Source organism: Heteronotia binoei, chromosome 21 (assembly GCF_032191835.1).
Source record: "Heteronotia binoei isolate CCM8104 ecotype False Entrance Well chromosome 21, APGP_CSIRO_Hbin_v1, whole genome shotgun sequence".
NCBI lineage: Eukaryota > Metazoa > Chordata > Lepidosauria > Squamata > Gekkonidae > Heteronotia > Heteronotia binoei.
In genome coordinates this window covers 79,360,054-79,380,995 of record NC_083243.1, presented here as the reverse complement: position 1 = coordinate 79,380,995, position 20,942 = coordinate 79,360,054, and the positions used below count along the sequence as shown (strand labels likewise).

The 20,942-nt window shown below is 44.7% G+C and overlaps 2 protein-coding genes across 2 annotated transcripts in view; one reads left to right on the top strand and one right to left on the bottom strand.

Annotated features, from left to right (window-relative positions):
* Positions 1 to 20,875, bottom strand: part of CHP1 (calcineurin like EF-hand protein 1) — a 50,897-nt gene extending 30,022 nt beyond the window's left edge. Inside the window, exon 1 of the mRNA XM_060263327.1 lies at positions 20,690 to 20,875. Coding sequence (XP_060119310.1) covers positions 20,690 to 20,756 — 67 coding nt within the window. The 5' untranslated portion in view covers positions 20,757 to 20,875. The remainder of the gene's footprint in view (positions 1 to 20,689) is intronic.
* Positions 3,952 to 5,007, top strand: LOC132588861 (actin, cytoplasmic 1-like). The gene has a single exon (XM_060261324.1). It carries the CDS (start codon positions 3,957 to 3,959, stop codon positions 5,004 to 5,006), a length of 1,050 nt encoding a protein of 349 aa, XP_060117307.1. The 5' UTR covers positions 3,952 to 3,956; the 3' UTR covers position 5,007.
* Positions 20,876 to 20,942: the final 67 nt, after the last annotated feature.

The following is a 20,942-nucleotide window of genomic DNA, read 5'->3' as shown; positions in this document are numbered from 1 at the left end:
TAGTGAGTTATCTATCATGACTCCAAGATCTCTCCCCTGGTCAGTTACCGTCAGTTCAGACCCTATCAACCTGTATTTACTGTTCAATGTGTATTCTTTGCAGTAACAAAAGAAAACTACAGCTCTATTCTTTAGGACAGAACACCAAACAACTTGATTTCTTGGTGAGGTTTTAGCTACACTGTTCATTAATGAATACTTTAGGTTTTAGAAGAATGTATTGCTCACAACTGAGAATATTTACATATGATTAAAGCAGAGGAATCAAACTCATTTAACGAGGTCCGTATCTAACATAAATCTCACTTTGTTGGGTTGGGCCATGCATGTCATAAAATGTAACACAAGGTACTGGAGATATAAATTTTATACAGCCTCTGAGTACAGATAACCACCAGAATTTAATCGCTGCCTGAAATCATGATAGTAGCACATGCAAATATTTTAAAATTATTTTTATGTCTTATATTTTTATTGTTGTTTATTTTATCGGTCACACTAGTGTGCTTGTGTCGATCCTCGATCTGTGAGCCGCCCTGAGCCTGCGTTCGGTGGGGAGGGCGGGATATAAAATAAATAAATAATAATTTATAAAGGTGATTTATAAAGGGATAACGATTCAGGCCGCCAAAATTAATGCAAATAATTGTTTTTCTATTTGAAGTCATGTGGGGAGAGCCTAATTTGATGAACACACACCCTGGTCCACCGCCCAAGGCAAATGCCTAGGTCCAGGGCTTTTTTGTAGAAAAAGTCCAGCAGGAACTCATTAGCATTTTAGACCATATTCCCTAATATCAGCATATTAGGCCACACACTCATTAGCATATTAGGCCACACCATCTGGGATAATCAAGTACAAATTGAATTGGTGGTAGCTGGCTCCCACCCCTCCCTCCCTCCCTTCATGCTGAAACTGCAGCTGCTCCAAGCAAACCTTTAAAGGCACCCACAAACCCCTGCAGAAATCCTTCACAATGCCCACCACTCAGGAGACAGAGGGAGGGAGGAAGGAAGGGAGAAAGGTGGTAAAAAGAGAAATAAAGAAATGGGGGGAAGAAAGGGAAATGAAAAGGAGGGAAGAAAGGATAATAAAGGAAAATAAAGATGTGGGGGAAGAAATGAGAAGGAAGAGAAGTAATGGGGGGAAGAAAGGGAGAAGAAATGGAAAGAAGAAAGGGAGAAGAAATGGAAAGAAAAGAAGAAATGGAAAGAAAGAGAAATAAATAGGGGAAGAAATGGAAAGAGAAATAAAGAAATGAAGGAAAAGAAAGGTTAATAAAGGAAAATAAAGAAATGGGGGGAAGAAATTGAAAGGGGGGAAGAGAGGGGAATTAAGGGAAACAAAGAAATGGGGGAAAGCAATGGAGCAAAAGGGAAATAAAGATATGAGGAGAAAATTTACCTGAACTGTGACAATGACTTTTCTTGGCTGGCCAGCCAAGCTCCAGGGAGGCTGCCACACAGTGCAGCTGGGTCCTGCGATCCCTGCTGGCCAGCTGGGCTCTGAGGAGGCCACTGCACAGTCCAGCTGAGCCCCACGATTTTCACTGGCCAGCCAGGCCTCAGGGAGGCCGCCATGTGGCTCGGCTCAGCCCAGCAATTCCCAAGGGCCAGACCAAGTGTCATGCCCTACCTAGAATCATAGAGTTGGAAGGGACTTCCAGGGTCATCTAGTCCAGCCCCCTGCACAATGCAGGAAACTCACAAACACCTCCCCCTAAATTCACAGGATCTTCATTACTGTTAGATGGCCATCCAGCCTCTGTTTAAAAACCTACAAGAAAGGAAAGTCCACCACCTCTCGAGGAAGCTTGTTCCACTGAGGAATTGCTCTGACTGTCAGGAAGTTCTTCCTAATGTTGAGCTGGAAACTCTTTTGATTTAATTTCAACCCGCTGGTTCTGGTCCTACCTTCTGGGCCCACAGAAAACAATTCCACACCATCCTCTATATGACAGCCCTTCAAGTACTTGAAGATGGTGATCATATCACCTCTCAGTCGCCTCTTCTCCAGGCTAAACATCCCCAACTCCTTCAACCTTTCTTCATAGGACTTGGTCTCCAGACCCCTCACCATCTTCGTTGCCCTTCTCTGGACCCATTCCAGCTTGTCTATATCCTTCTTAAAATGTTCCAGGACTGACTGTTTGATTATTTGTTCTAAAACTTTTCCAGGTATAGATGTCAAGTTGATGGGTCGGTAGTTACCCAGATCATCTTTTCCCCCCTTTTTGAAGATGGGGACAACATTCGCCCACCTCCAATCTTCTGGCACCTCTCTGGCACAAGAATTCTGGAGAACAGGATACCTGGCTGGTTAAAGCCTGTGGGGATGGTATTCGAGTCCCCCTGGTGAGATTATCAACTTGTCCCTTTCTTCAGGGAAGCTTCCAAGTGGGGTTAAAGGAGGCAGTGGTTTGGCTGCTCTTGAAGAAACCAACATCTATCCTGGACCCATTCCAGTACAGTTTCTGCCTAGTTGCTCCCACAGATGACCTCTGGAGACATCTGGATCAAGGTGGATCAGTATTGCTGTTTCTTTTAGATCTAACAGCAGCATTCAACAATTATGATCTGCTGGTCCACCTGCTTGCCTATATAGGGGTTAGGGGTCTGCCTTGCAGTTATTTTCCTCCTTGCTCTGTGATTGGGGACAGAGGGTGGTGCTTGGGGAGAGACTCTCCCTGTGATTTTCACAGGGTACTGCGGAGGCAATTCTCAACCCAGTGCTGTTTAACATCTATGTGCGCTCATGCGCCTAGTTGGTCTGGAGGTTTGGGCCAGGTTGCCATCAGTAGGCAGATGACACCCAGCTCTGCCGATGGGTGACTGCTTGGTCTCTGCCCCAGAGTCTTTGGTCAGGGCTTTGAAGGCCATGGCTGGATGGCTGCAGCAGAGCTGGTTGAAGCTTAATCCAGAAAAGATGGAGGTCTTGTACCTGAATCGAGGGAGAGCTGGATCAAGAATCAGACTACCCACCCTGTGTGGGAAGTTATGTGTAAGGTTTGGCAGTTGGTATAATTGGATACTATGTAACTAGAAGTACAGAATGCATGTGCTCCTTGTTGTTGAGCAGACTGTACTTGATGCCTTATTGGTTAAGGGGTATGACGTGTATGAGGAAATAAAAGGAGGTGCTGGAGAGGCTGAGGGATCAATCATTCCCTGTGCAGCTGTACTCGAGCATGCTTTGCAATCTTTAAATCTGTCTCCTGTCTACCTTTCTTCTTCACACCATTATATTGTTGGGGCTGGACTCCGACAAGTGGTGCTTCGTGTGAGGCTTCCAAGAGAGCAATCTTTTAGACTCTGTTCTTCCACCACCCACGCCCGGCAAGGGTTTCAGGCGCGCCACACATCTTCGGATCCCGGGTGAGTGTGACTGGTCAAGATAGAACACATCGGCAACTATGGGTTCCTCACTGTCCGTTGAACAACAAGCCTTTTCTCAAGACCTCCTCTTTCTACTCACTAAAGAAGGACACTCTGTTACAAAGAAGGAGGTTGAAGATTTAGTAAAAGCTATTGATGATGTATGTCCATGGGTCCCCGAAAGAGGAACCCTTAAGTTGAAGGACTGGGTGAAAATTGGCGGCCATTTCCAAGATCACCCTCGGGTGACGGCCAGAGTTCTGTTTACATGGTCCAAGGTCCGAGCATGTTTGAAAGGGCTTACACCGAACAATATTTTGTTTAATCAGCAAATGGAGGCACACCCGTCACCTATGGCTTCGCTGCCGCGACTTTTGCCGCCCGCCTCCGCGCCACCTTATGCCCCGTCTTTAAAAACGGATGAGCGACATTTTGCGTCTCGCAAACCATCTGATGATCATGATACGGACACTGAGGATCCTGGGTTTCCCTTAGCCCCCGTCATACAGCCGGACCGCTCGGCCACCTTTGCGGCAGCTGTTTCCGCCGCAGTCCTGGAAGAAGGGGACATTACTATCGCCATGGATGATGATATTGCCGCACTTGTCGTTGACAATGGCTCTGGAATGTGCAAAGCTGGTTTTGCTGGGGATGACGCTCCCCGTGCTGTGTTCCCCTCCATCGTGGGTCGCCCCAGGCACCAGGGTGAGATGGTCGGAATGGGCCAGAAGGACAGCTATGTCGGTGATGAGGCACAGAACAAAAGAGGTATCCTGACTCTGAAGTACCCGATTGAACACGGCATTGTCACCAACTGGGATGACATGGAGAAGATCTGGCACCACACCTTCTACAATGAGCTGAGAGTTGCCCCCGAAGAACACCCTGTGCTGCTAACAGAAGCTCCCCTGAACCCCAAAGCCAACAGAGAAAAAATGACACAGATCATGTATGAGACCTTCAACACCCCAGCCATGTACGTCGCCATCCAAGCCGTGCTGTCCCTCTACGCCTCTGGCCGTACCACTGGTATTGTGATGGACTCTGGGGATGGTGTCACCCATACTGTGCCCATCTATGAAGGTTACGCCTTGCCCCACACCATCCTCCGTCTGGACCTGGCTGGCCACGACTTGACCGACTACCTCATGAAGATCTTGACCGAGAGAGACTACAGTTTCACCACCACCGCCGCGTCCAGTTCGTCCCTGGAGAAGAGTTACAAGCGTCCCGATGGCCAGGTGATCACCATCGGAAACGAGAGGTTCAGGTGCCCGGAAGCTCTCTTCCAGCCATCTTTCTTAGGAATGGAATCCTGCGGTATCCATGAAACCACCTTCAATTCAATCATGAAGTGTGACATCAACATCCGTAAGGACCTGTATGCCAACACTGTCCTATCCGGTGGTACCACAATGTACCCTGGTATTGCTGACAGAATGCAGAAGGAAATCACAGCCCTGGCACCCAGTACAATGAAAATCAAGATCATTGCTCCCCCAGAGTGCAAATACTCTGTCTGGATCGGAGGCTCCATCCTCACCTCCCTGTCCACCTTCCAGCAGATGTGGATCAGCAGGCAAGAGTACGATGAATCCGGACCTTCCATTGTCCACCGCAAATGCTTCTAAACCAAGAAAAAGGACCTTTGTGGGTCCCAGCTCGTTGTATTCGGCCATGGCGTGGACTTCCTACATCGTGAATCTTATTGAAGGATTTAGATTTGGATTTAGAGCAGACTTAGGTTACTGGGAAGATAACAACAACCATCCATCATATGGAAGAATCTACTCATAATGCTCCTTTTGGTACAGACTCCCTACCTGTTGACAGTTGGTGGTCTGTACTGTAGAAATGGCTCCCAGATGTGGGATGGTTGCAGTAATATTGTACAATTTTAATGTTAGGTTTGTTCATATTAATAGTATGATGTTGTTTTATTCAACATATTTTTTCATTGTTTTGTTTTTTAGTCTTGTGGATTTAAACCTCCTTCCGTGGCCTTGGTGGCTCGTAAGCGAGCCTTTTAATTACAGTATCAGGCCTTTCCCACAAAAGAATACAGTAGATGGGTTGGCCATAAGCCGCCTTTCCAGAAGTCTTTTTTTTTGAATATATATAATTGGCAAAGTTTGTCAACAAAAAATAAATATAAAGGGAGGAGATGTGGGAAGTTATGTGTAAGGTTTGGCAGTTGGCATAATTGGATACTATGTAACTAGAAGTACAGAATGCATGTGCTCCTTGTTGTTGAGCAGATTGTACTTGATGCCTTATTGGTTAAGGGGTATGACGTGTATGAGGAAATAAAAGGAGGTGCTGGAGAGGCTGAGGGATCAATCATTCCCTGTGCAGCTGTACTCGAGCATGCTTTGCAATCTTTAAATCTGTCTCCTGTCTACCTTTCTTCTTCACACCATTATATTGTTGGGGCTGGACTCCGACAACCCTGGATGGTGCAGTGCTTGTGCCTCCCCCGAAGGTGAGAAGCCTGGGGATTGCCCTGGGTGCCTCGCTTTCTATGGAGGCCCAGATCATCACGGTGGCCAAATCTGCCTTTTACCACCTTCAGCAGCTTAAACAACTGCCACCTACCTCTCCTCTCAGGACTTGGCTACAGTGACCCATGCAATGGTCATGCCCAGACTTAACTACTGTAACTCGCTCTACATGGGCTTGCCCTTGCAGCTGATCCGGAAACTCCAGCTGGTGCAAAATGCAGTGGTATGCCTGTTGATGACATTGCCCATGTGGGCACACATTTAGCTGACACTCTACCAACTGCACTGACTACTGGTTGAGTTCCAGATCCATTTCAAGGTATCGTATTAGCCTTCAAAGCCTTGTGTGCCCTGGAACCAACATACCAGAGGGGTAGCCTCTCCCCATATGTGGTCCAAAGGGCCTTGCACTCTTGGAACAAGATCTTTTGGATGTCCCCAGCCCAAAGGATGTCCACTTAGCCTCAATCAGGGCCAGGGCTTTTTCAGCCTTGGCCCCAACCTGGTGGAACATATTCCCAGCAGAGATCAGGGCCCTGTGGGATTTACTATCGTTCTGCAGGGCTTGTAAAATGGAGCTGTTCAGCCAGACTTTGTGTTGAGACAACTGGGCGTCCAGGAAGGCCTACCGCCACCCCCCCCCCCCCACTGACACTGCTGAAATACCATCTTAGTGTACCGTCATATTGAAATACCATCTTATGTAGCCCAGTTGAAGGTTGGAGACCAATGATTCTAGCTGGAAACCCTGTATTTTAACAATTTTATACAATTTTATTTATTTTAATTCATTATTTATATTGACTTTTACATGTTTCTATTTTTATGTCATGATCCACCCTGAGCTAGCTTGTGGGGAGGGCAGAATATAAATTTGAAGACATACAAATAACTGTGTAAAATTTAAATTTTAACAGTCCAAATACGCTGGCAGGATGTATGAAACTGCTTCTGGCCAAATAATATACTTTGTTTATTAGAAAATTTGTTTTCCATCTTCAACTCCCGTTCCCCATCTCTCAGACAGCAAAAAAGTAGATGTATGCATATGGTAGCAATAAATGGTACAGCAGTTTACAACACTCTCTCAAGAATTGGGCATACTTTCAATTTGTTTTACAGAAAAGCATACTTGTTTATTTCTGTTATTTATACCCATCCTTTCTCCCCAATGGTGACCCAAATCAGCTATCCTTAGTCTCCTCTCCTCCATTTTACCCACATAACAACCTTGTGAAACAGGTTAGGCTGAGAACAGGTTAGGCTCAGTATTATGTGGAAGGCTAAAACAGAGAGGGATTTTAATTTAGATCTCCCAAGATCCTAGTTTGACAACTCAAGCTGCAGCACCACATCAGCTCTCAGGCAATGAAGACATTTATACTTTTAAATTCCATACATATGTCAAATAGTGCAATTTTATATAAGAAGGTAAAAAATAAAAAGTACAAGAAATCAGAAGGAAACTGAGACTAGGAATGGCAGCCATGAAGGAGCCAGAAAATATTCTTAAGCATAAGGATGTGTTACTGGTGACCAAGATCAAGATAATCCATACCACAGTATTCCCTGTTATTATATGTGGTTATGAAAATTAGACAATGAAGAAAGCAGACAGGAAGAAAGTTGATTTCTTTGATATGTGGTGTTGGATGAGAGTTTTACAGATACCATGGATTGCTAAAAAAAAAAAGACAAATAAGTGAATTCTAGCTCAAATCAAGCTTGAGCTCTCTCTAGAAGCCAAAATGACTAAACTGAGGCTATCATAGTTTGGTCACATTATCAGAAGAGAAGAGTCTCTGGAAAAGGCAATACTAATGAAAGACAATTCTAGGCAGCAGGAAAAAAGAATACCCCACCTGAGATGGACTGAATCAATCAGGAAAGCCCATGCCCTCAGTTTGCAAGACCTGAGCAAGGCAGTTAACAACTAGATGTTTTGGAGGTGAGTAATTCAGAGGGTTGTCGTAAGTTGGAAGCAACTTGACGGCACTTAACACACAGGATATAAATGAAACTTTTTTTGTGAAATCAGTAAAAGATGTTTGATAGGACAGTTACTGCATATATTTCTCCTCCAAACTTCCATTTGTTTTCTATTAAAAAAACTTTTATCCTTAAAAAAAACTTCAAAATTTCTGCATGTTTTTCATTTCTAACTATGAATAGTTGTCCATAGGCAGTAAACAGAGTAGATGAGGGTCAGAAAACTGTAATAACCCAGACAACAGGGCCTTTGCCCAGCTTCTGCTAGTTCACTAGCTGTGACCTTTCCTTGAGAAATGTGATTTGGTCACACTTGCATCACAGTTCTTCTACAACTATAGCACCTTTTCCATTGCCATAAGCAATGTACAGAAACATGAAGCAGGACAACTACTCTAAACAAAGCTGCAACAGGTAAACAGTTTAGATGTTGCCAATCATACTGTGTTAACTTCCACGGAAGGAAAAAGGGTTGTGCCCTGTGCAACATTCCTCACAACATTCCTATGTCTGTAATCAGCAAGTTATTGCAAGCCAGAAGTCAACAAGCAATTCATTCAAGTTAATGCCTCTTTGCACTGTATACAGCTTGGCAAAGGCAACAAGCAACACAACCATCAGCCAAATAGTTGTTTTTAAAAGTCCCACATGTACATACAAAGCATCTCCTACATAAGTACACTTTTTCCAGAAATATTACGATATTCTTAATGCTATGAACAGTGTTAGTGAACAGTTTGCTCACATAACAGCATATATCTAAACCGAACCTTAGCGTGGTACAGCACTGAAGTATAATGATAGTACAGACCTGCAATAACCATACAATTTTAGCAGGGTCAAAGGGTGATCCTCAGAGAACCCTTCCCTGTACCATTAAAGAAAAAATGGACCACATATATTGTATCAACAACTATAAGTTTCAGGAGTTGTGACAGATGTGTTTTTTTGCAGTGACAAAACTTTGCTCCTGAATAATACCTGAATGAGAGATTGCCTGGCAGCACCATGAAACGGCCCATTGGACTTACCGTGAGGGGTCCTTCTCCTCAGAGGTTCGGAGGACATCTCTGTGGGTTATTCCTACTATTCCTTCAGGGAGGCAGGAACACTTTTTTCAACTTCCTGTTGGCGCCTTCGGAATAACCCCGCCCTCAGTTGTGGGACTCCGAAAGCAGTGTCGTCTTCCCTCTAACTAGAAGGACTATAAACACAACTAACAACTCGTTTTAACATGTAAACTGTAAACTTGAACTCCGATAATACTGAAAGTAACACAGTACAAGGGAGATAGGCTATAGAAAGAAACCTAAGCGATAAAATGAATCTGGGAGTGGCGAGATGTCCTCCGAACCTCTGAGGAGAAGGACCCCTCACGGTAAGTCCAATGGGCCGTTCTCCCTCAGAGGTTGTCGGACATCTCTGTGGGACCTATCAGAGCAGTCCCCTTTAATCGGGTGGGTCTTCATCGCTGACCTCCCCCAGAACATGCAGTAATACCTTTCTCCCAAATGCTGCATCTGCTGATGCCATGGAATGGATCTTATAATGTCTTATGAATGTAGACGGAGAGGACCAAGTAGCAGCTCTACACACCTCTTCGACTGAAGCCCTATTCAGCAGTGCCGCGTTTGTGGAGGCACTCCTAAGAGAATGTGCCGTGATTCCTCCAGGTACCTGTAACCCTGATGCCCTATATGCTTCGCTGATACAGGCCTTCAGCACTGCACTGATGGATGAATTAGACATCTTGTCTCCCACTCTTGGAGGAGAGATGTTGATGAACATGGATTCAGTTTTTCTAATTGACTCAGATCGTAGAATGAAAATCTTCAAGGCCCTGCGCACATCTAACGTATGCCAGACTACCTCCTTTGGGTGTTTGGGTTCTGGACAAAAGGTGGGTAAGTAGATTTCTTGTGAGCGGTGGAACCTAGAAGCAGCCTTAGGAATGAAGGAGGGATCCGTGCGCAGAACCACCTTTTCTTTGTGGAACACGCAAAGACCCGCCTTCACTGATAAGGCCCCCAGTTCCGAGACTCGACGTGCAGACGTGATGGCTACTAAGAAGAGAGTTTTCATTCGCACCCATTTTAAGTCCACCTCTCGAAGGGGCTCAAATGGCTTCTTGGTAAGCGCTGATAAAACGGTATGGAGCCGCCAAGACGGAAAGCGATGGACTGTCGGAGGAGATTTCGATTTTGCCCCCTGCAAAAATAATTGGATGTGTGGATGTTGAGATAGCCTATACCCTCCAACGACCGGTAAGACAGTGGACAGGGCAGCTATCTGCCTTCTCAGCGTAGCTGGTTTTAACCTGGACTCCAGGCCCTCCTGTAAAAACGCTAGTATCTCCGCAATGGAAGGGGAAAGCGAAGGAACCTTTTTCCTACGACACCATCGGACAAAGGCCTTCCAGGTGGTGTTGTATATGCGAACTGTGGAGGGCCTTCTTGATGCTAGCATAGTGTCCGTCACCTCCGGAGAGTAACCTAGATTTCTGAATGTCTCCCGCTCAATCTCCACGCGGTCAGATGAAACCACCCCGGGTCGGGGTGCCACACCGGACCCTGATGAAGCATGTCGGGAGGAACTGGAAGTGACATTGGAAGGTCTATTGATAGCTCTGTCAACATTGAGAACCACGGACGTCGTGGCCAATAGGGAGCTACCATGATGATTTCCGCCTGTAGAGCTCTCACCCTCCGCAGTACTCGAGAAACTAGAGGGACCGGAGGAAACGCATACAAGAGACCTGGAGGCCATATGGCTGTCAAGGCATCTGTCTGTTCGGCTTCTGGATGGGAGAACCTTGTGAAGTACCTTGGTAGTTGCGAATTTGTGTTTGAAGCGAAAAGATCCACCTCTGGTAGACCCCAACGCTGGCATATGAGGTCGAATATGTCTGAGCTGAGGGCCCACTCGCCCTCGCAGATTTCCTGTCTGCTTAACCAATCTGCCTGTATGTTGTCCTGGCCTCTGATGTGTTCCGCCCTTAGAGAGGCCAGATGTTTTTCTGCCCATGTCAGAATTCTTGATGCTTCCCGGTGCAACTGAGAAGACCTGGAGCCCCCCTGGTTGTTCAGATACGCCTTGGCTGTGATATTGTCCGTTCTGACAAGCACATGCTTCTGGAACAATTGGGTCCTGAATGCAACCAGGGCTAGACGTATGGCTCTGATTTCTAGCAGGTTGATGGGAAGCAGACTCTCGGACTGAGACCACCTGCCTTGGACTGGCTTGTCCTGAAGAGAAGCTCCCCAGCCCCCCAGGCTGGCATCTGTGAATACCTCCAGGTATGAGGGAGGATGGAACAACTTGCCCTGGCGAAGATGAGACAAGTCCGTCCACCATCGCAAACTCCTCTTGACTGACAACGGAATTATCAGATTTATGGCCTTTCTCTCCATTATCTGAAGTTGAAATGGTCGTAGGAACAGTTGAAGAGGCCTGGAATGGAATCTGGCCCATTGAATCATGTCTATGGTCGATATCAAAAGTCCCATTAGTTTGGCAAGCAACATCAGAGGTGATGATTTGCTCTGGATGACCCTGGAAGCCAAATCCTTGATGGCCCTGGCCTTGGACAGAGGTAGAAATAGCGAATTGCAAGTGGAGTCGATCATTGCGCCTAGGTGCTCCAACCTCTGACTCGGCTGAAGTGAACTCTTTTCTTTGTTCACCAGGAATCCGTGAGACTGAAGACACTGAATGGCCAGAGTTGTCCCCCGAAGGGATTTCTCCTTGCTGTTGGATCTGACCAAGAGGTCGTCCAGATAGGGGTGAATGTGAATACCCTGCTTCCTCAGCTGGGCTATTGGGTGAATTAACATTTTGGAAAAAACTCTGGGCGCTGTTGACAGGCCAAAGGGTAAGGCCCTGTATTGGAAGTGCTGATTCAGTACCACGAACCTTAGAAAACGACGATGAGAAGGGTGGATAGGGATGTGGAGATAAGCTTCGGTCAGGTCTATGGAAGTGAGGTACTCCCCTGACAATAGAGAGTCCATAATGAATCTCAAGGTTTCCATTCTGAAGTGACGTACTTTGACATAGCGATTTAGAAACTTGAGATCCAAGATGGCCCTCCAGTCGCCATTCTTCTTGGGTATGGTGAAAAGGATGGAGTATACGCCTTTCCCCTTCTCCAACCCTGGGACTAGTTCGACTGCTCGAATGTCGATAAGATGCTGAATTGCTTTTGAGGTGATGAGACGTTTGTGCTTCTGCTTGGGGGAAGGTGATCTGACAAATCTGTCTGGTGGAATGCGGTGAAACTCTATTGAATACCCCTCTTTTACAATTTCTAAAGACCATTGGTCTGCCTGAGAGGCCTCCCAGGCTTCTGCAAAGTGGAGTAGTCGAGCTCCCACCGGTACGTGACCGTAGTCATGCCTGCTTGGACTTGCCCTCTCTGTCAGGCTTGTCCATTTTGGAGAAGTTATTACGATTGAATTTGGAGCCGAATGAGCCTCTTTTGAAGGAATTCTTTGGTGTTTCCCAATTAAACTTCTTTGATTCAGAACGATATCTGGCCAAGGAATGTTGGGTCCGAAAGGACTGAGGGCCCCTCTTTTCATTCCTCCGAATGGATTTGGGCATGGCCTTCTTTTTATCCCTAGTCTCTACTAGGATCTTGTCCAAAGCGTCCCCGAAGAGACGATCCCCTTGAAAGGGATAAGCTGCCACTGTGGATTTAGAGAGGAAGTCAGCTTGCCAAGCCCTAAGCCACAGGAGGCGTCTAGCCACAGTAGCGGAAGCCATTGTTTTAGAGGCAAAGGTCAGTATATCTAAGGTTGCGTCAGCTGTGAATGACGCTGCCTTAAGGATGCGTGAGGCGCCCTCTAACATGCGTCTGTTGTCCTCTGGTAACATCTGGAGTAACTTACGTACCCAAACAATGGACGCCCTGGAGACCAGGGAGGCCGCGGAGGGCGCCTTAACTATCATGGCCACAGATTCGTACAATCTCTTCAAGGTTGCCTCAGCTTTTTTGTCCAGGGGATCTCTAAGAGAACCCTGGCCGTCCTCTGAAACCAGTCCTGAAGACTGTAGAGCTGCTACTGGGCCGTCCACAGTTGGAGCTTGTAACAACTCATTGGTATAGGCAGGCAGTGCATATAACTTCTTTACTAAGTGAGGAAACTGCTTAAGGGAAGCTGGCTTTTCCCATTCTGCTCTAACCTGCTTTTCAAAGTATTCTGGAAAAGGGAAGACTTGTTCAGAAGCTTCCCCCCTGGGCAAGAACTCAGAATTACCACTGGTTCTTGACTTAAACTTCTTAGATTTAGCTACCTTGACTTCCTCATCAATAGGGCCCTCCTCAATTTCTAAGGCTGAAAGCGTTTTGGCTAGAAGAAACTGGTAATCTTCCTGATGGAAGAAACGACTAGCCTGTTCAGGAATTTTAACCTCCTCCTGTTCCTCCTCAGAGAAACATTCCCCCTCTTCCCTGTCTTCCTGGTCAGAGTCAGATGCCATAGTCTCGAGCTCTAAGGATTGGGAAGACTGCACTGGGGCCTTTCGCGCTGCCTTAGTGGGCCAGGAGAAAGAGCGGGGAGGGTCTGCAGGAAAGGTTGATCCTTGAGGGAGAAGCCCCAGCCGGGCGCAAAAGGAGCCCATTTCCTCCTGCATAGCTCTTCTAATAAAAAGCATAGCCTCTGGATTCAGAGGGTTGCCCATTTGTACGTTACCCCCGTCCTGGAAGCCTTCGATGCGCGGTTGCAGGTAGTTCCGAGTCTCCGGAGTGCCTGCTCCTGGGGGTTGGAAGGTCTGAGAGCTACGCTCCGCACTTCCAAAATGGCCGCCGCTGCTTGCTGCCGCCCCGAGGGACGTAGCCTGGGCCTTCATTACGCGCCGTTTCTTGGCGCTGGCAGCTGGCTCGTCTGCGGCCGCGTCAGGAAGGGCGCGAACAAGCCGCAAAGGCAGGTCGGCTCCTTCGACGTGAGTCGGCGCTGCTAGAAGCGCGGCGCGCGACTCTCCCTCCTCGTCCGATAGGAAACCGTCCCTACTACAGGCCATTCTAAAACGACCCAGAACAAGTTTCCTCGGTAGTCTTTGATCAGCAAAGGCAGAAGGAAAAGGAGGGATAAGTAGATATGGAAAGGAAAGGATATGGAATGGAAATTGAGAAGAAGAAACAGAGAAAAAAGGCTGAGCCTAGCCTTGTGCTGCTGCTCCCTGTAGAGGCAGGAACAAAACTGAGGGCGGGGTTATTCCGAAGGCGCCAACAGGAAGTTGAAAAAAGTGTTCCTGCCTCCCTGAAGGAATAGTAGGAATAACCCACAGAGATGTCCGACAACCTCTGAGGGAGAACTTACTTGAACTCTTTGGAATGTTGGAATAAAGATCTAACATGTGAAAGAACTTATAGTAAAAGTTCTAACTTTCTGTTAGACACTCATTCATTAAATATAGGGGCCCGATATGATTAGCTAGGCACTTTTCTTTCAATTTGAGTTAGGTCTTTTTGGGTCTGGTCCATTGTTATTAAAGTTTTTCATGTTATCTTAAATTAATTTTAATTCTTAATGTTTTGTCTATTCTATCTTATTATTTTACACTTGCTGTTAACTACCCAGATAGCTTAACTACAGAAATGAAATAGATTATGATAATAGTAATAATAATAATAATAATAGTGAATACTGAAATATTTCACATCTCAAATACTCTAATTTTAAATTGTAGCTCAAAACACAATCTTAGTTGTCACTATAAGCTTGTAAGATATATTCTAAATTCATTTTTCATAACACTATTCACATTGGCGAACACATAAAAGGCTGAGTTGGAGTAAGTTTTATGAGAACCTGCAGCAATAACAGTGAGTGAGCTACCACTACACAAATTTCACAATGTCTTTAAAACTGTGTTGATAAGCAAATCATAGATTGCCCAAATCTAATGCCTAATGTCAGGAAATTGTCTAGTATGGCTTTAGTTTCCACAAAATATTGTACCAGTTCAAGATCCATATTAGTTACCTTATAACTAAATTGCAAAATAAAACTAGCTTGCTTTTCCACCTCTCGTTTTAATGCAAGGTTTGTTACTATTATTTATATATATTATCTAAATAGAAAAACCAGTTGCAATGATAAGGACAAAGTAGCCTGTTACCTCTACAGCTATTTTTATCCACTTCAAAAATACATATCCTGCTTCTTCATCACATTTAATTTTGTTGCTTAGTGTTCTGAAAACAAAGTAAAGTACATTTCATTACACCAATAATAATCAATTAGTAATAACAGTGTACCATGTTACAAAGCCCCTGACCTCACGGGCCAGGCTAGCCCAATCTCATCAGATCTCGGAAGCTAAGTAGGATCACTCTGATTAGTATTTCAATGGGAGACCACAAATAAATTTCAGGGTTGCTTTGGAGAAGAGGGCAATGGCAACCACCTCTGTTAGACTCGCGCCTTGAAAACCCTACAGGGTCTCCATATGCTGACTGTGACTCAACAGCGCTTTACACACACAGTTTACATAGGCCAGAACCATCAAAAACAACCATCACAAAAAAATCCCCATCAAGGATAGTCCAGAAACTGCTGTATGGGTTAATATAGAAAGAGGTAGCTTTTCTGAGATGTGGGCTCAAAGTCCTGAAGAGCTTATGGAAACAACCGACATTTTTAACTGAGAACAGAAACAAACAGCTAATAAATGAAGCTCTTGCAGAATAGATGTTAGGTGACCCACACCTATCAGCAGACAAGTTGCTATTTTTTATACCAAGTGTGTGAGATTCCTTCAGGAGTAGCCTCATGTAGAACACATTACATCAAATTCAGCCTTGAGTTTAGAAAGGCATGAATCAGGCATGAATGACTGCTCAGCAATTTCAGAGAACTTGTGGACATTTAATGAAATTGCTGAGCAGTCGGGTCAGAACAGATAAAAGGAAGTACTTCTTCACCCAAAGGGTTATTAACACATGGAAGTCACTGCCACAGGAGGTGGTGGCGGCTACAAGCATAGACAGCTTCAAGAGAGGATTGGATAAGCATATGGAGCAGAGGTCCATCAGTGGCTACTAGCCACAGCGTATAATTGGAATTCTCTGTCTGGGGCAGTGATGCTCTGTATTCTTGGTGCTTGGTGGGGGGCACAGTGGGAGGGCTTCTAGCCCCACTGGTGGACCTGCTGATGGTGCTTGGTTTTTTTGGTCACGGTGTGACTCTAAGTGTTGGAATGGATGTGCCATTGGCCTGATCCAACATGGCTTCTCTTATGTTCTTATGGCTAAATCAGTTTAGTACAAAATAGAGGACACTTTACAAACCAAGTGCAGATGGTAAAGCAATCTTAGCAATGTATGCCACAGTTCACCAACCCAGCACTTATTGTAGTACTTGTCTGGAAGAGAGCCTGGGTCAGGAGGCAACCTAGCACCCTACCTAATCAAGTGTGCTACATGAGAGAAGGGAGGGTAGGAAAGTGGGTGCCAGCAGGGGTGGGGCCAGTGTTTTTCTTCCTGCCGAGCTTCTCTCTCCCCACTCCCAGCTCAGCAAGAGGAAGCCAAACACTTATTTATCTTCAAAGGCAGTGCAAGGAGGAAAGCAGAGAAGCACTTGATCAACTTTTTGGCTCCTGGATGTACACAGAGTTTCACCTCCTGTGCCAACCATTTCGTACATGGCTACATCTCATGTGGTGGCTATTTTGGATGGTGTTCAATTCATTATCCCTCTTAAAATATCAGAGGTGCCCACAGGTTCAGAGAGGTTGGGGACTGCAGAACCATGCCAACCTGCTCTTCTTGGATCCACCCCTTCTTTTTAAAGAACAGTTCTAAACTACTGACTTCATTCAATAATGTTAACTTTGTGGTGTCCCTTTTGTAGTGTAAGGTACTGTCAAACTCCATAAGGTTTTCAAGGCAAGACATTTAGAGGTAGTTTGCCATTGCATGCCTCCATATCACAATCCTAGTATTCTTTGGTAGTCTCCTAACCAAATACTAGTCATGTTAGGGCCAACTCTGCTTAGCTTCTGAGATCTGATGAGATGGGGCTAGCCTGGGCTATCCAGATCAGGGCATTGTCTCTTTTGACACTGTATATTACCAAAGAGAAGTATTACCAGTAAGTGAACAGGGAAATATCCTTATGCATCAGAAAGAACAGCCGAATGAAGGGTAAGACTTATTTAGGCTATTTTTAATTTAGTAAGAAAGGATGACAACAGTAAAGTTGTAGAAGAAGGAAATACTATGTTTAGGATCCAAGAAGAAATCTGGTAATACGAGAAAAAGATTTTCAAAAAATTGCATCCATCCGATAAACCAAGCACATTAACCACAGCACATATGATTTGTGAAACCTCTTCTTTGCATTTAAAAATATTTCTCAACATGAAATTGTTCAGTGGCTACATGTGACACTGAAACTATTCCATAAACCAATTACCCCATAGGCCTACAGATCTTTCTGCAGAAGTAAAGCAAATGTTGGTCTCAAAAATAACACTAGTATTTCATAATCTGTAGTTACAAATGCAGTAAAAATTAAGCAGAGACTAGTTTGCCAAAGGCTAACAAAATATTATTCTAGAGTAAATTTTCATGGATTAGAGTCCATTTCTTCAAGTGCAGTCTAGCAGCTCCTCTAGGGCTGCCAGCCTCCAGGTGGGGCATGGAGATCTCCCGCTTTTACAAGTAATCTCCAGCTGACAGAAATCAGCTCCCTTGGAGAAAATGGCTGCTTTGAAGGGTGGACTCTATGGCACTGTACCATGCTGAGGTCCTTCTCCTCCTCATACCCCTCTCTCTCCCAGATCCCCCCCAAAGTCTCCAGGTATTTTCCAACACAGACCTGGCAACCCTAAGCTCCTCACAGGCAGACTATAATGCATGTATTCAAAGATCCAAAGACTATCAATACTTGAAAGCATTCCAAGACAACACAAGTCATTTTTTATATATTTATGTCTAAAAATATAAACTATGTAGGTAGCATCTAGCAAAATGTCAGAAACTACATGAGACTACACAAGGCTTGTAGTGAGTAAGTGTGGGGCTTCAGTGTTCTTTTTGTTCTTTGTAGCTGGCAGAAACAGTGGTGCAAAATATATTTGGCTAAATTGTATAATTTACCTACAGAGCTTGGATTTTTATTCTACTGAATATATTTAAATTTGAAAGATGAGCCACATAAAGATATACAAACCTAAAAAGGTGAATCTTGGATAACATGTAGCCTCTTTTAGTGGCACATATCTTAACACAATTCTCAGTATTTTGCACTTTCAGAAGTATTTAATCACTGTAGCTTTGATTTAATTTCCTGTATCACCTCTCTCAGCTATGCTGCTATCAGTCAGCCTATCCTTACAGATATATTATCCCCATGGCAACCACAGCAGTTTCTTACAAAAAGAAATACCAGGAAACCATTAGTGTATTTTTAGCTTCCTTTGATGCAGTTAAGCAATTGGAAAAAAGGTGAGCCTGATCATGTGAGAGACAAGCAGTACTGAGAACATGACCCACACCCCAATTGCCAGGCTGCAATATTGCACTGTCCTATATTAACTTTATAACTTTAAGATTTCCTATTCTATCAAGCAAATCAATCCCAAATACACACAAGGAATCCATCTTCATCAAAGGAAGCAAAAAAACACAATTTATGCACTATATTTTGCATTCTGACTGTCTGACAACATTGTGATGTTCTACATTTTAAGCTTTAATATTTCTTCACATGCTGCAATGTATTTTAATACTCATTACACTTTGTTCTAAGCTGCCTGGGACATGTATTTGGAGAGTGGCCTATAAATGCACTAAATTAATAAATAATAATTTTGCTTTCCTGACAAACATCAGCCCCCAAAACAGGTCACAAATCAAAATCTACTACAAGTGACTGAACTGAAAACAAAATGTTCTGGAGAGGAAGATCAGCTGAAATAGATCCAGACAAAATGAAGAGGCTACTTCTCAGTTTACCTCAGAACAGTCCCATCAATGGCAGCTGGACACTGGAGGGAAGAGGGCTGTTTGCTCAAGCTAGATCCAGGCATAATGAAAGTGTTCCTGGCTGCACTCTATTCTCCTTCTCAGTGTTGATGGCAGCTGGCAACTGGAAAGAGGGGCTTTCTTCTGGATCTAAGAATAGCAGAAAAATTCCTGGCCCTGGCTTTGATGTGACTGTGCCCTCAGAAGTTGAGACTTTGCCATTTACTTCAAGTCAGAGTAACTGCTGCATATCTTTTGTACAGAACAAAGCATTGCAAATCTGATATGCTAATACAATGTTGAAGCTGGTCTATTATATGGCAGCATTTCTCTATGCATGCCATGGTACTTAACTACAGTATTAGCATCTCAGTTCAGCCAAGAAGTTGCCATATGGCCCCAGGCAAGTCACTATCTCAGTTGTAAAATGGGAATGACAATGACCTCACTGGATTGTTATGAAGGTGAACCTGATGGAAGGCCGAGACACATTTCATATTAGAAGTACTATAAACACAGATGCACTAATTAGTTCCTCTCAGAGACACTCAAATAAAACAAACTGACTACTGCTTTGACAACTATCCTTCTGTACGCTCTGAAGCACACTAAGGCAGCAGTGTAACATCTCCTAGTTCAATTCACATTTTTTCAAATAAGTAATTATGTATTTTGTACTCAGCAGCATTCACAATACAAAGCTTAATTTAAGCCAGGACTTTTAAAAAAATGTTTACCTCAGGAACAAGCATTAAGAGAACACATGAAAGCATAAGCAAGTTCAATTCCTTCTTTACTTTGCCACCATCAGCTATCACATATCCAGGGATAAGGTGAGAGATTATCTTAAGCAAACTAAACTATACTTACAGCCTACCTCAGCTAAAAATCTGAGGTAGTAAAATATTTATGCTGCTGAAATTATCTAAAACAGGATAAGCAAACACATTAAAGTACCATTAAAATTGCCACCACTGCTACCTTAAACTTCTCCCCTCCTCCCTCCACCAACAAGGATAGTTTTTCACAGGATAGTGATTCAAAAAGATATCCAGATTCTGAAAACTAGTTAAACAGAGGAAGATCTACAACTACCAGCATGAAAATATTGACTGCCCCTTGCGCTCCTGTACTTTCATGGTGGGGGGATAAATTGCTCACCACAAAAAAAAAAAAATTAAGATCACACCTTCACATTAAATAAAAATACTTAAGTCAAACATTTCTGTAACAAGAGTACTTATTCCTTTGTGTCAAGACTTTCAAATCAGTTACTTGCAGCTACTCCGAACCAACAGGGCTATAGCACTTTGAAGGATTGGCAATAAGATATCCGAAGGGGGTGGGGGAGGTGCCAGTCGACTTTTACCTGAAAGAGACAAGTCTCTGGGCTGTGCTTGGGACACACACAGCCTTTGAAATCATGAGTCAGAGGCTGTAAGGTAGAACAAGGCAGAAGTGAAGTGCCTTAAGAGCGACATAGGTGAGAGAACTGAAGCAACACCTGCTGAAGTTCACCTTCCTACGTAGACAGGGCAGTTCACAACCCTTCTCATCTAGGCAGAAATCCACAGGACGCCTAGGACAGGGAACGCAACACTCTGACAACCAACCCCACACTCTGCTGGACAAAAGGGAGAGATAAGGCGAATGAAATGTTTTAAAGGGCCAAGAGCAGCCAAACTGGGCTGGAGGCTTCTGGCTGGTTTACTGAGACTATGATGACGCCAAGAAACTGTAGCTTTCCGCCCCAGCCCCGTGTCAGGGAGAAAGAACCAAACAGTCTCGCTAGCCGCACTCGAGAGAGGAGCCCTGAAGAATTAAGGCCGGCACGACCCCTATTAGTACTCACAGCCCGTCTCTTTCTTGATCTCTTCAATCTCCTCGTCCCGAAGCAACGTGGACGCCCGAGAACCCATCACAGCCGCCTCAACGCAAGCAACCAGGCAAATGAAGCCGCCAGACTAGAGAGACTTCTCTGGGCCTAGAGCCGGTGAGCATCCACTGCTCTAACGAGCCAATCAGCTACGTTGCGCCAGCTACTGAGATTGCAACTGACAGAACGCGCGACGCCCCCTCTTATCACCTCCCATCTCCCCTCCCCC